General features: G+C 39.1%; 1 protein-coding gene across 2 annotated transcripts in view; it reads left to right on the top strand.

The window, feature by feature from the left end:
• The window catches only part of LTA4H (leukotriene A4 hydrolase), a 35,481-nt gene extending 23,090 nt beyond the window's left edge, over positions 1–12,391 (top strand). The window contains exons 14-19 of one of the 2 annotated variants that reach the window (XM_015152472.2): positions 89–159; positions 2,943–2,997; positions 6,644–6,739; positions 9,078–9,160; positions 9,832–9,936; positions 12,115–12,391. In XM_015152472.2, the coding sequence (XP_015007958.1) occupies positions 89–159; positions 2,943–2,997; positions 6,644–6,739; positions 9,078–9,160; positions 9,832–9,936; positions 12,115–12,232 (528 nt within the window). In that variant the 3' untranslated portion in view covers positions 12,233–12,391. The remainder of the gene's footprint in view (positions 1–88; positions 160–2,942; positions 2,998–6,643; positions 6,740–9,077; positions 9,161–9,831; positions 9,937–12,114) is intronic. The other variant, XM_015152473.2, reaches the window with a different exon arrangement.
• The last annotated feature ends 2,604 nt before the right edge of the window (positions 12,392–14,995 follow it).

Here is a 14,995-nt window from a genome sequence, read left to right as displayed (position 1 = left end):
TTATATATCTAAGGACTTATAAGTTTAAGTTTTTTTTCCAACAGGAAAGGGCATTCTGTTGTAAACTGTGAATTCTTACTATTCATAGGTTGATGTTCTCAATCAAGTTGATTGGAATGCCTGGCTCTACTCTCCTGGACTGCCTCCCATAAAACCCAAGTAAGTAGTTGCCTGCTAATGCTTTCCTTCTCATTCTCCTAACTCCTAGAGAGCCTCAAAATATCTGAAAGAGTAGTATGCCTTCCTGAAACTGTTACTAGTTAATGATGAGAGCAGAGTTCTTAGGTGTTTTGGCCTTCACCCTGAGGCCAAAAGAATAATTTCCACAGTTTGCAAATATGATTTTTTACTTTAAGTAACTGAGTGCCTCCTTTCTGCACAAGGATGGTGAGGGATTTAGAAAAGAATAAGCTATTGTATCTTCCTTCAAACTTCTGCAATAAAAATATTTTATAAGTATTATGTTAATTACAACACTTATAAGTTATTATCCCCTTTTCCCAAGGAGGTAAGTTAGGATTAACTAGGTAAAGTGGCTTGCCCTAGGTTGCACAGCTAGTAAGTAGTAAAAGTTGAGATTCAAACCCTGGCAGTCTTAATTGCCTCTGGTATACTGCTTTCTTTCTTTTTTCTTTTTTCTTGGAAACAGGGTCTCACTCTGTGGCCCAAGCTGGCATGCAGTGATGTGATCTTAACTCACTGTAACCTCTGCCTCCTGGGCTCAAGTGATCCTCCCACCTCAGCCTTGCAAGTAGCTGGGACCACAGATATGCACTACCACACCCAGCTAAGTTTTTGTATTTTTGCTAGAGGTGGGGTTTCACCACATTGCCCAGGCTGGTCTCAAACTCCTGAGCTCAAACGATCCACCTGCCTTTGTCTCCCAAGTGTTGGGATTACAGGTGTGAGCCACTGTGCCTGGCCTCAGTATACTGCTTTTTTATACTGAACCCTCTCCTTCAATTGGACCTGAACCCTGGTCTTTCATGAGTTGTGTGAGGACACTGACCATGGCATGTTCCAGTCTCTTGTTGCCTTTCTTTTGGATCACCAAAATTGCCTACCAGCTTCTCTTACACTAAACAGGCCAGTTTAATTGATTTGCAGGGAGCAGCAGGAGAGAAGCTAGGAAACAAGATGAGGCCTGGTCACGTTTGTTTGTACAGCACTTTAAACAGCCAGGCTGAGAAGTGTTTGGTTGAGAAGTTACTGGGAGTTTTGAGTATGGAACAGATGTGGTCAGAGTGCCCCACTGACTGGGCAGTTCTGGTTATCATAGGCTGTGGTGGGAAACAGGAGCTCAGATAGGGAGGGGTGATTACAATAGAATGTTTCGAATTTTGTTTTGGAAACAGGTGGCACAAATCGTCAGTAAACCCTTTTAACGTCTAAAAAAGGTAGCAGCTCCTAGCACTTCATTAAGAAGTGCCATACATTATCTCGTTAATTCTTACAACAGCCTTACCAGAGATTATGAGGACCTGAAGTAATAAAAAGGCAGTGGGAAAAGAAAGGCGTAACTGAGAGGAAAGACGTTTTCGGGCTAGAATCTATTGGCCACTGATTGGCTGTGGTGAGAAAAGAAGAAATTAAAAATGACCGAGCAGAGATGTAGTAAAGATTCAGCTCAATCCAGCACACATTTATTGTCAGGCACTAATATGATGAATAAGGAACTCACAGAGCCAACTTGGATGTGTCAAGTAATTATAATACAATGAAAAGTATTTTTTTAAAAAATATTAAGTATTGCAGGTGAGGAAACTATTAATTTTAATGGTGATGGATTTGGACATTGTCGTGGAGATGACTTACAAAGAAGAATACAAGAAGTAAAGTTTAGAACCTTAGAGGATCTTCATTTTAGAGCTGGGACAGAGGAAAGGTAGCAAAATAAATGGAAAACTAAAAAGAGCTTTCAAAGGTTAATTCATTAAGAAAGCTGTGGGAAGAAATAATTTAAAAGTGGTATGGAGAGTGGTCAGCAGTCCGGTGTGCTGTACAACTATGAGGAGCCTGAGAATAAAAGCATAGAATTTGGAGTTTGGAGTCTTTCAAGGACTCTAACTTCAGGGGCCTGATAAAGTCAAAAGACAGTTCCAGGAAGTTTAGGAGTGGAGAAGTCTCTGACGGTTGCTTTTAAAATTAGAGAAATCTGGGTGGAAAATTCGTTCTTCAAAAGTGTTTCTTTGATATCACCACTGCTAAGGGATCTTTTTTGGGCCTTGGTTCATTCTAGATCCCTTACGATTACTTTCAAGTAATACCAAAGTGCTGGAGGAACCCTGGAATCATTCCCGTACCCGGGATTCTGTAAAAGAGTATCTTAGAAAATCTCAAACCACAGAAAATCCTCTTTTGATAATGCTCTCATCATTTGTATATGATTTAAATATCTGAGTCTATCCACATCTCTCCATTTCTACGACCACTGTTCAAGTTCAGTATCACGTCTTCACACCCTGGAAGGCGGTTCTGGCACCCAAACTGTGTACTTGTATCTGTTCTGACTTCTTCCAGCCACTCTCCACACTAGAGCTCCAGTAAATCCATGAGAGCAAGGACTTTGTGTTGTTCGTCTTGTTGTCTTGAGTGCCTAGAACTGTTCCTGCCGTATAGTAAATATGCTCAACTGATTCCAACTACTTTCACATAGACTACTTGAGCACATGACAGTCTTTTGCTGAGGTGCTTTGGCATTCTTTCTAAAAGATAGATGAGTGTTTCATTAATGTGGTATCCATTTGGATTTGTGAGTTCTTGGATGATGCCAGTAGTATGTAAGTTAGGTAAAGTATTTTCTGTTTTCATCACTTTGGAGTTTGTTTTCCTTATTTAAAAAGGACTTTGAAATTTAAGTATGTACCGTAGCTTTAAAACTGCATTTCTGCAAAAGCATGTGCATTTTTATACAATTTAATCTTTACCTTTTATCTTTGCAGTTATGATATGACTCTGACAAATGCTTGTATTGCCTTAAGTCAAAGATGGATTACTGTAAGTAATAATGTGTGATTTTGATTCCTTTTTGAATTGTGCAAATATGTCTTTACTCATGAAGCAGGGAGGGTATTTAAATCACAAACAGTTATATTTGGAAAGGCTATTTGAAAGTCAGGTTTATCTAAGGTGATATTGTATCTACTCTCAATATAGAAAATTAAGGGTTTGAGACAGGGTCTTGCTCTGTTGCCCAGGCTGGAGTACAGTGGCGTGATCATGGCTCATTGCAGCCTCAACCTCCTGGGCTCAGTTAGTCATCCCACCTCAGCCTCCTGAGTAACTGGGACTACAGGCATCCGCCACCATGCCTGCCTAATTTAAAACTTTTTGTACAAACAGAGTCTATGTTGTACAGGCTGGTCTCAAACTCCTCGTCTCCAGTGATCCTCCCACCTTAGCCTCTCAGAGTGCTGGAATTACAGGCATGAGCCATTGTGCCCAACCTAGAAAATTAAGTTTTATGGGGGGAAAAAATAGATGTTAAAGGCATTAATCCTGATTTTCTTGCTGCTTAACTCTTGAAAAAAAGTATGCAAAAATATTTGCATCTTACCTTTCTTCTTTTCCTTTTAAATCATTTATAAGATACTGCTTCCGATACAGCAATTTCACATACCAGGTACATCTAAAATGATCTTGGGTGACCAACTGCTGACTATTAGTGGTAGAAAGAATCGAGGCACTTTTGCTCTGTCAATAACTTTGTTCACTTTCTATGAAGCTTCTTAAAGAGGAGCTTCTTCATATATGTACTAAAATATAATCCTTTACTGAAGCCAAAGTAAGAATGTGCCCTCGATAATTCTTTAATGAAGAATAACAGAAAATTTAGGAATACTTTTATTCCTATTAATTTGCAACAGATTTATAATGTTTTAAGTAATATCAACTTTTGAGTTCAGGGGGCACATGTGCAGGTTTGTCACACGTGCATATTGTGTGCTGCTGAGGTTTGGGGTATGATGATCCCATCACCCAGGTACTGACATAGTACCCAATAGTTTTTCAGCCTTTGCCCTGCTCCCAGTAGTCCCAGCATCTATTGTTGCCACTTTTATTTCCGTGAGTACACCGTCGTTTAGCTCTCACATATATGTGAGAACATGCTGTATTTGGTTTTCTGTTCCTGTGTTAATTTGCTTGGATAATGGCCTCCAACTGTGCAATCAGTTTAGCAATTGCCTTTTAAAACTTGTTTCTAAAGTTTACTTGACCATTATTTCTTCACATCTTTCTATATACAAAATGCTGCATCACACACTATGAAAAATACAGAGATGGACTTACCTTTGAAGCATCTATTGTTTAATTAAGACATTAGATTCACACAGAAATAACAAATGCAAAGCAGACCACCTGAGCCCAGGGGTTCGAGACCAGCCTGGCCAACATGGCAAAACCCCATGTCTACTAAAGATACAAAAACTAGCCACGTGTGGTGGTGCACACCTATAACCCCAGCTACTCGGGAGGTTGAGGCACGAGAATTGCTTGGACCCACGAGGCAGATGTTGCAGTGAGCTGAGATCACACCATTGTACTCCAGCCTGGGTGACAGAGCAATTCTCCGTCTCAAAAAAAAAAAAAAAAAAAAAAAAAGAGTTGAGAGACTTTTGAAGTTTAATTTTATAACTAAGAACTTGAGAACTGATTAGACGTGGAGAAGAAGAAAACGGAGTAGAAATCTCCAGGTATTGGCAGAACATCCTTAGAGCCAGAAGACGGAAGAAAAACGAAATCAGGAGTAAGGCAAATCAGGAAAAATGGAACCAGAAACCAAGGGAAGCAACACTCCAATTTAAAATAAAATATAAGCATCTTTTTGGAGACTTTTATAACATCATAACAAAGATAGAGCATTACTAATTACTATTCGGATCTAAGGTCAAGTCTGTTTGTTGCGGAATTTTTTTTTTGGAAGAAAGTAATAAAATCTTCTAGTAGCTACCTATCAGAAAGGTAGGCTGGTTGTGTCCATAGATACTTCACCTGTCAATACTTGGCCTGGAATAGTGTTGAGTTTATATTGGAGGAATGGTTTCATTGTGTGCTTTTTCAAATAAGGCTTATTTCTGTCCAAGAGAGACGTCTGGTAACACATCTTGCCACAGATAATGCTTTGTTCTTCTATAATACCTGTGTCTTGAACTTTATGTTTTGTGTAGTTGACAAACTTGTCACGAAGAAAAGTATAAGAGATTCCTGTGGGAAACAGGATTTTTTAACAGTGTGTGTTCGAATCCTCTGTTTTAGTTTGAAAAATGTATTCCAGCTTATTTGGTGCTAGATAAAACTGCTACTAATTTCTGCTCAAATATTCCTTTGGGCCCAGCAGTTAAGGTGGATAATGATCAACTCTTCAATATTAGTAGAAACAGGCAGTGTTAGAAACAGATTCAGGACACTGTATTCACTAGTGCACTCTTTTCCTTATGTATTTTATTTCTCAATGGTTTGTCTTAAATAGTAAATACATGCAAAAGAATATTTATAACATATTTCTAAGTGTAAAAAACAATGTAAAGCAAGACCTGTGTGACGCATCACTAGCATAAGAAGTCAAATCTTGCCGATACCTCTGTAGCATCCCTCCCCATCTTATTCCCTTCTCCACCCTCCTTGCTGACCCATCCAGGTAACCATTGTCCTGAATTTTGGTTTATCATTCTCTTGCTTTTTATGTTTTTACAACATAAACATATCCTTAATTAATATATAGTTTAGATTTGCAGGGTTTTGCACAGAAAATGAGCTGGAGCTGTACATTCTCATATTAAGGATAAGTTGTAAAGGGAAAAGAAGTATTGCTATTAAGGAGAATTCTGAAGAGGGGAAGATGCAAAATATTTCTTTAAAAGGGTATATGCCTATGCATTAAATTTAGTGGAAGGATATATAGAAACTATGAATATTGGTTACTGAGGAGTAGTACTTGGAAACAGGGAGCAAAACCAAAAGAATTTTTCCTTCTGTCCTATTTGATTTTTTAGTATTTGCATGTATTTCTTTTAAAGTAACAAAAGCCCTACTTTAGAAGAATATAAAACTAGTTTTAAAATATTTTAAAATCCTTATTTTGATCAGCTTTATTTAATATTGCTTAATCATCATCTCAAAGATTTTTGAGAGTAAATCCAAATTTGAAAAGTGCAGACTCATTTTTGTTTTTCTTAGATGGTTTCTAGATTGAGTGGGGAAAACAGAATATGTGGGGATGGAGGAAAACATTAGTTTATGGTCTTATGAATTTATTAATGTAATATTTAAAAATACACAATTTCATTCTTTACATTTTTGAATTGGTCTATAAATTAGTCAACATGCATACATTTTGAAATGTTTCTTTGCTTTGGAAATTTCTATACCTCAAATGGTACAATGAATGTTAACAGTTTCTTCCACTCTTCCTACCCATAATCTACTTTTTCTTAAGTAATATAGATTCTAGGAGTCATATCAGCTATTTAAATTATAGTAACTCAATCTCAGGATTACTTAAGTAACTCAGGCATAAATTTATTTTGAATAATCTTATGCATTCATATGGTTCTTTTTCTCAATTTTTACTTGTATGTTAGATAAACCAATAAGTATTACTAAATTGTACTTGAACAAAAATAACTAGCTAAATTTATTTTAGGCCAAAGAAGAAGATTTAAATTCATTCAATGCCACAGACCTGAAAGATCTGTCCTCTCATCAGTTGAATGAGTTTTTAGCACAGATGCTCCAGAGGGTAAGTACTAGCTCAAAAGCTTAGAAATTAAAATGGACAGAAAGGCACAGCATTTATGTTCTACCCAACTTGGCAAAAAGATTATTAATGTGGAAACTAATGGGGAAAAAATCATTTATAAAACTCATTCATTTCTTTAAAAAAGCTTACTGTGTTTTATATTGTGCTAAATATGAAAATATGTAAGAAAGGATATACCTTATCTTCAAATAGCTTATAGTCTTGTAGGAAGGGGAACACATGCAAAATTTAGCAATAAGCCAGGCGCGGTGGCTCACATCTGTAATCCCAACACTTTGGGAGGCCAAGGCGGGCAGATCACTTGAAGTCAGGAGTTCGAGACCAGCCTGGCCAACATGGTGAAATCTCGTCTCTACTAAAAATACAAAAATTAGCTGGGCATGGTGGCAGGTGCCTGTAATCCCAGCTACTTGGGAGGCTGAGGCAGGAGAATCACTTGGACTGGGAGTCAGAGGTTGCAGCGAGCTGAGATCACACCCGTCTACTCCAGCCTGAGCAACAGAGTGAAACTCCATCTCGTAAATTTTTTTTTTAAATTAGCAATAAAAGGAGGTATACTTTAGGTGTCATTTGGAAAAACTTAATTAGTGAAAGACTCTCTTCCAACTGGGGGCATCAGAGAGGGAATTTTGGAGGAGACTTGATTTGCACCCCTAGGGCTAGCAGGAGGTAGAAATTCAAGGTGGAAGGATCAGCAAGGGCTGGAATTCGTCTGCAGCATTGCTGGAGTAAACAGTAGCACTGAGTAAGGAAGTCAGTGAAGGTAACACTAGAAAAGCTAGTAGAACCAGATGTGATGACTCTTGAATGCTAAGCTAAGAAATTTTAGATCTTACACTGATCAGGATGAAATGCTGGGTTGTGAAAACTAATCTGGGGCCATGAAGGCTGCATGGTGGTGAAGATACTAGTTGGGAGACTGGCAGGAGTACTGGACTTGAGAGAGTGAGTTGCAGGGAGAGGAGAGAACGAGACGTGAGAAAGAGGTTACATAAGGTGAAAGCACAGAGCTCTATGACTGATGGGATATAGGGGTTAACAGTAAAGAATCCTGCAGATTTTAAGGTTTTGAATCTAGAAAATTGAAAGAATAGAAGAAACCGAAAGGAGATGCTGCATTTTGAGATAAACCAATGACTGGATTTTAAAGACTTCTATGAAAGGGAAGTCTTCGGTCTAAGCACCTTGAGAAGGAAGATTTGGAGCGGAATTTCCTGTGGAATTGATGCAAAAATTAGGAATAGGATTTTGAGGCAACAAGGGCCACATCAAAGTAAGAGGGAATCTATTTTTAGTGCATCGGATCATCATGGTTTCATAAATTGCTCTACCACTGGTGGGTGGCCTAGGGTCACAGAGAGAACATGGTAGGGTGATTCTGGAATGGGTATGGCAAAACTTAGGGCAAGTCGGGGAGCCTTGGAGATGACCTTAACCAGTTGGTCTACCAGGGTGGACTTGGAGTTGCATGTGTCCATAAGGGGCTAATGGACTAAATTATTTGCATCAGGGTTAGTAGTTCATGAGAGCACAGATGGTTAGTGAGCGTGGAGTCCTGTAAGGTAAGGAGGTCGTGGTTGGAGGGGAGAGTTATCATCTACCTAGAGGCACCTCTGCCTGTACTCACAGGCACTGCAAACTCTCTGCTTGTCCAAACTGAACTCATCTTTTTTCTTTCCTTCACCCAAATTTGTCCTCCCTTTTAGGGTGAGTTAAGGTAGGGATAGGATGCTTATGAAACCCCTGAAATTGTATACAGAAGTTTGTATTCGTGTAGTAAGTGTATTTTCACCCCTACGGAAAGAGTCCACATTATTCATCAGATTCCCAAAGAGGTCTATAATATCAACATTTAAGAAGTGCTAGGGATGTAGATAATTTGAGAGGGATTTCAGGGGAAATATACAAAGATAAAGCTAGGGGGAATCAGGCAAAAAATTAAGGAACTATGATTTAATCTGGAGAATGGAATGCATTTAAGATATATAAGGTATGGAGAATAACTAGAAAAAGTCTAGGAAAAGTCTGAAAGATAATATTTATACATGCTAAAAAGTCTAAGAAGAGCAATTCTCATTTAATTCTGAGTACTTCACAAAGTAAATTATCCCTGTGCTCCCAGTAGAATATCCTCATCCAGAATAAGTTTGCACAGAATTTACTTTAGTGTGCAATTTGTTTCTTTTATTTTTATCTAATTTATTTCTATATTATGAAATATTTAGGATTTTAATCTGGCTATGCATTTCTCTCCAGCTCCTTTCTTCCAAGGAATCCTGTTGAAATGATACGGTATACTTCTTTATTTTGCTCTTAGGCACCTCTTCCATTGGGGCACATAAAGCGAATGCAAGAGGTGTACAACTTCAATGCCATTAACAATTCTGAAATACGATTCAGGTACATCATTTTAACTTGTCTCTGTGGAAGAAAGCAGAAAATTCCTTTGAAAGGTGGAGAAAGGGAATGCAGAGTATGAGACATACTTGAGTCTTGAGAAGTCCTTGTCAAACTGACTGCTTCTGTGTAAATACTTATAGTGATATTTAAGGAATAGTTGCAATGTGTAAGCTGATAGTATTAATCTTTTCATTAGACTTTGCTCTAAACCTCTCTTACCTTAAAAGAAAAAAAAAATTAGAATGAAGGATTCTGTGGTAAATAGGCTTTCTCCACAACCAACTAAATCTACTTTGAAATGGGAATAGTTAGAAATATTTTATTCTATTATATGTTAATCTTTCTTAATTCAAATTTGTAATGTGAGGCTTAAACCAAAGTTTAATTCCTTCAGAAATTGCATTTACAAGGTATGTGAGCACCTACTGATCCAGACCTTTTAAAATATATGATCTTTTTCAAGAACTGGCTCCTCTTCTTTCTCTTCACCAATTATTAAATTGTATATATAAGGATTTGAGAGTCTCAGAATCAAGACATACCATAAAGTGGTGTACAGTATAACTATAGTGGGGTTACTCATCACTACAGAAGTAATATTAAGATATACCTGTCATATCCTGCCCCTTCCTCATTTTCTACCCCATGCTCCCCCTAAATCCTCCTTTTAGATGGCTGCGGCTCTGCATTCAATCCAAGTGGGAGGACGCAATTCCTTTGGCGCTAAAGATGGCAACTGAACAAGGGAGAATGAAGTTTACCCGGCCCTTATTCAAGTAAGAACCCACTCAGACTGTGCTTTGAATTCATCTAAGAAATAGGAAGAAAACTCTCAAATGTTTAAACATAATCTATATGGCAGATATTTTTTGTTAAAGTTTATCAATATAATTTTGGAATAGGGATTCACACTTACAAATAGTTGAAATTTGAAATAATTTCATTCCTTTTTGTAGAAACATTATATATGGATTACCTATTTTGAGCCAAATAGAGTTAGACACTGATGAAATGGAAATAAATCAAAGATAGGCTTATATACACAAAGATTTTTAAAGGCAACTAGAAGATAGTTGGTAGGTAGGTATAGACAAGAAAGAGAGTCTGAAGTTAAATGTAAGGAGAAATAAGCAGATAAAGCTAACTGTTTTGGCCGGGCGCGGTGGCTCAAGCCTGTAATCCCAGCACTTTGGGAGGCCGAGGCGGGTGGATCACAAGGTCAGGAGATCGAGACCACAGTGAAACCCCGTCTCTACTAAAAATACAAAAAATTAGCCGGGCGCGGTGGCGGGCGCCTGTAGTCCCAGCTACTCAGGAGGCTGAGGCAGGAGAATGGCGGGAACCCGGGAGGCGGAGCTTGCAGTGAGCCGAGATCGCGCCACTGCACTCTAGCCTGGGCAACAGCGTGAGACTCCGTCTCAAAAAAAAAAAAAAAAAAAAAAAAAAAAAAAAATAAAGCTAACTGTTTTGTGTTCAAATGTTGCATAGAGGTCAAAGGTAGGTTGCTTGACATAGTAAAGGAATGCTTGGTAAGGGGGGGATAAGTTGTATCTTGACAGCAAGATACAAGTTAAGAATATCTCAAGAAAAAAAAAAGAATATCTCAGTGAAGTTCTTTATCTATGAATTTTGTCCAAATTCTGGGAAAAAAAATCATTCCATAAATATCCATGATTACTTTTGTTTGCTTTTCATTTACTTCACAAGTATTTAGATTGGTGCAAAAGTAATTGTAGTTTTGGCCATCAAAAGTGATGGCAATATAATAATAATATCATAAAACTTGGCAAAATAAGTCATTATCTCTTTTTTGATGTGACCACAAAATTAATTTTTAAGTATATTTTATATGCTTTCCATAATTAAAACCCATCTAGCTTTGAATTGAGTCAAGTATACTTTAAATAGGTTTTTAAATAAGAGTATACTTGGGCTGGGCGCGGTGGCTCACGCCTGTAATCCCAGCACTTTGGGAGGCCAAGGCAGGCAGATCACGAGGTCAGGAGTTTGAGACCAGCCTGGCCAATATAGTGAAACCCCATCTCCACTAAAAATACAAAAAATTAGCCAGGTGTGGTGGCTGGTGCCTATAATCCTAGTTACTTGGGAGACTGAGGCAGGAGAATCGCTTGAACCTGGGAGGCGGAGGTTGCAGTGAGCTGAGATTGCGCCATTGCACTCCATCCCCTCCAGCCCGAGTGACAGTGGAAGACTCTGTCTCAAAAAAAAAAAAAATGAATAAAATAAATAAGAATACAGCTTTTGTGGGAAAAATAAATATTTCTGTTTTATGATGTTTATAGTAGTTAACATTAAAAATGACTAATCCTACCTTTTGTATGGTAGGTCCTGTTTAGTGTATTTATTATTTATTATTTATTGTTTATTTATGTATTTATTATTTATTATTTCACTGTGATCAGGATTTTTACTCTCAATTATTTGAAGTTTTCAGAAATTCTATTTATAAATTTAGTGTTTTCATACTCTTAAAATCTTGATTAAAAAAATTTTTTTAAAGCAGTTTTTAGAAAGAAAGCCGATATTTAGCCAGTAGATTAGAGGACACTGTTCAAATAATAAAATACTTCCATGCTGCTTGGTAAATAGCCACTGGTCCCAGCCACTCTAGCCCTTCCCTGTAACTCGCTGCAAAATGTCTGATCTGCCAGTATAAGGGCCAGTCTCTGGTACAGAAGGAGGCCTCTGGGACCCTGTGGCAGGACCATACCCATCTGATTGGCTGGGACTGGTACCTTATTTGGGTGACATTGGCTGTCACCCCTGCTGACATCCTTTAATTTAATCTTGGGTATTGACTTATGTTCTTATTCTCTTTCTCCTTTCCTTTTCCCCTCCTCTGAACCCCTTCCCTCCTTTCTTTCTTCCCTCCCTTTCTCCTCTTCTGTCTCTTTCTCGCCTTTCTTTCTTTTCAATTTTTTCTTTTTTGGCAGGGATCTTACTGCCTTTGACAAATCCCATGATCAAGCCGTCCGAACCTACCAAGAGCACAAAGCAAGCATGCATCCCGTGACTGCAATGCTGGTGGGGAAAGACTTAAAAGTGGATTAAAGACCTGCATATCGATGATTTTAGAGATTTCTCTTTTTTAAATGGAATTCGTAAAGAAATATAAAACTTCGGCTCACAATTAAAACTGTCTTTTTAGTTTTGACTTTTTATTGTTTTGTTGGTGATTTTACTAAAATAAAGTTGAGGTACTTCTTCTTATAGTGGCATATTCTTTGTAAATTTTAACAAGGTTTAATCTTTTGATTTACAAATTTAAAGATTTTAAATTAGCTTTATATTAATTTTCTCCCAGTATGATCACAAAATATGTCAAGGTAGTATTTTACCTGATATATGATTTAAATTCATTAATTTGAATCTGCTGCAGATTCAAAAATTCAACATGATTAGGATTTTGCTTTGCTTTTTAAATAACCTTAAACATGAGGCTGAATGCGGTGGCTCATGCCTGTAATCCCACACTCTGGGAGGCTGAGGCAGGTGGATCACCTGAGGTCAGGAGTTTGAGACCAGCCTGGCCAACATGGTGAAACCCCGTCTCTACTAAAAATACAAAAATTAGCTGGGCATGGTGGCACGACTGTAATTCCAGCTACCCAGGAGGCTGAGGGAGGGGAATCACTTTAACCTGGGAGGCTGAGGTTGTAGTGAGGCAAGATGGCGCCATTGCACTCCAGCCTGGACAACAGAGGGAGACTTTGCGTTGAAAAATAAAAAATAAAAAAAAACCTTAAACATGAATGCTCAGTTGTATTTGCACACCACCTACCTGGTGGACAGCAGATGAACTCCTTACCAGAATGTGTCAACCTTAGTGGGAACTCTCAACTCCCTCCTTCTGGACCCCTCCGGCTCATCCAGTGGTCTTGTCCTGGTCTCCTGTCCATCAGGGGTCAGATGGCCACCCTGAGCACCGGTCCTTCCCATCCCTCTGACAGTCTGTTCAAAGACAACAAAATAACTTGAACCAAATAAAAAACATAACAAAGCGCCCCTGCCAATGCAACATAGTGCCCCAGGGCACCTCAGCACACATAGCTGTATTAGGTAGAATTATTAGTGTATTAGCTCTATTAGTTAGAATTAATTAGAACCATAGCTGTGTTAGAATTCTTTGATTGAAAGTAACAGCAATCTAAGTGACCAGAAGTCATAAAGGGAAAAGGAAGATTATTTTAAGGATACAAGGTACGGGGAGATTATCAGAACCTGGGATGGACAGAAGGGGTCTGCCCAGGCCTGCAGCACCATTGTCCCTCACTTCTGCCTCTCTAGTCCACATACAGGCTGGCCACTCTCCAGCTTTACTGTTGCAAATAGCTCTGACGACAGGGAGAGGCTATCGCAATTCCAAATTCCCAGAGGTGAGACTCTGACCCAGGTTGAGTCCACTGATACGGTCAAATACATTGTGTAAGAGGAATGGTGTCTTAAGAGTATAATTGTTGGCATGGGGTGGGGGCAGGGGGCGGTGTCCAATCCCTCAAAGTGCTAATGCAGTCACTAAAGTTACAATAGGAGGGAACACCCAAGGTGGGGCAGGTATGGAAGAGACATATTCCTGCCTATTCCCAGAATCCTGACTTCTCCCTGGCTCTCACTCTCCCTAGCAGTTTAGTTTTGTTTTGTTTTGAGACAAGGTGTCACTCCGTCACCCAGGCTGGAGTGCAGTGGCATGACCACAGCTCACTGCAGCATCAGCCTCCTGGGTTCAAGCCATTCTCCCACCTCAGCCTCTGGCGTAGCTGAGACTACAGGCATGCAACACCATGTCTGGCTAATTTTTGTTTTGTTTCGTAGAGACAAGAGTTTGGCCACATTGCCCAGGCTGGTCTCGAACTCCTGCGCTCAAGCCATCTGCCCGCCTCGTTCTGTCCTCTTGGTCACTTATCTACACTGCAGTGTGATTCTTTCTCCAGGCTCTGTTCTCACTTGTCTTCCTTGTCAGGAATACAGAGAACGGAGTTCAGCTCCAATCACTGGCATAAGATCACAGTCTAAGATTAGACTTGAGCAAATCCATTTACCCAAATACTGCTCTTAAAGGCTTCTGCCCTATGAGCTTACAAGACAAGCTCTAAGTTAATGTCATTTTTAGTTATCACTTAGTGATACTGAAAGTGAATTGGGACAAGGGATGCTTGATGGGGTAGTGTGGAAGGGCTCTGTGAAGAAGGTAGAGGGCGCTAAAGACAAACTTAATCCTTCTTGCTGGTTTACCTACGGGCCAGCTCAGTGCATTTCACATTTCTTCAGTTCAGCTAGTAAGCACTTGCTAAGTGTCTTTGTGCCAGGTCGGATATATACGTAATTATAGATGAACACAGACAAGTAATTTCTAGAAGAGCTATGCCAAGGCATCCCAGAGAAGGGCCACTTAACCCAACCCAAGAATTTAGGGAATGCTTCCTGGAGAAGAAAGGCCTAAACAGGCGTAAGAAGTAAGAAAGATCTAGCCAGGCAAAGGAAGTTGGAAAGTGTGTTCCCGGAGAAAGAATAACATGGAAGTCTCTGCTCCACAATGCGTAGGGCCTGAGTTTAGAATCCTCAAACTGCTGGGGGTGACTTATATGGCTGGGAGCTGGTATCATCTGCAAGCTCCTTCCCTCACTAGTCTGATGTCTGGGCTGAAATTACTCAGAAGCTGGACTCAGCAGTGACTGTCAACTGGGGCACACAGGAGTTTGGGTTTTCTTGCAGCATGAGGATAGTTAGACCTCTTATTAGTCATCTTTATACAGCTTTATCCATCACCAGACAGTAAGCACCATGAAGGTAGAGTGTGTTTGTTATTTATTTCAT

This window comes from Macaca mulatta, chromosome 11 (genome assembly GCF_049350105.2).
Source record: "Macaca mulatta isolate MMU2019108-1 chromosome 11, T2T-MMU8v2.0, whole genome shotgun sequence".
In the NCBI taxonomy this organism is placed as follows: domain Eukaryota; kingdom Metazoa; phylum Chordata; class Mammalia; order Primates; family Cercopithecidae; genus Macaca; species Macaca mulatta.
The sequence above is the reverse complement of the archived record's forward strand: the minus strand, read 5'-3'. Positions and strand labels throughout refer to the sequence as shown.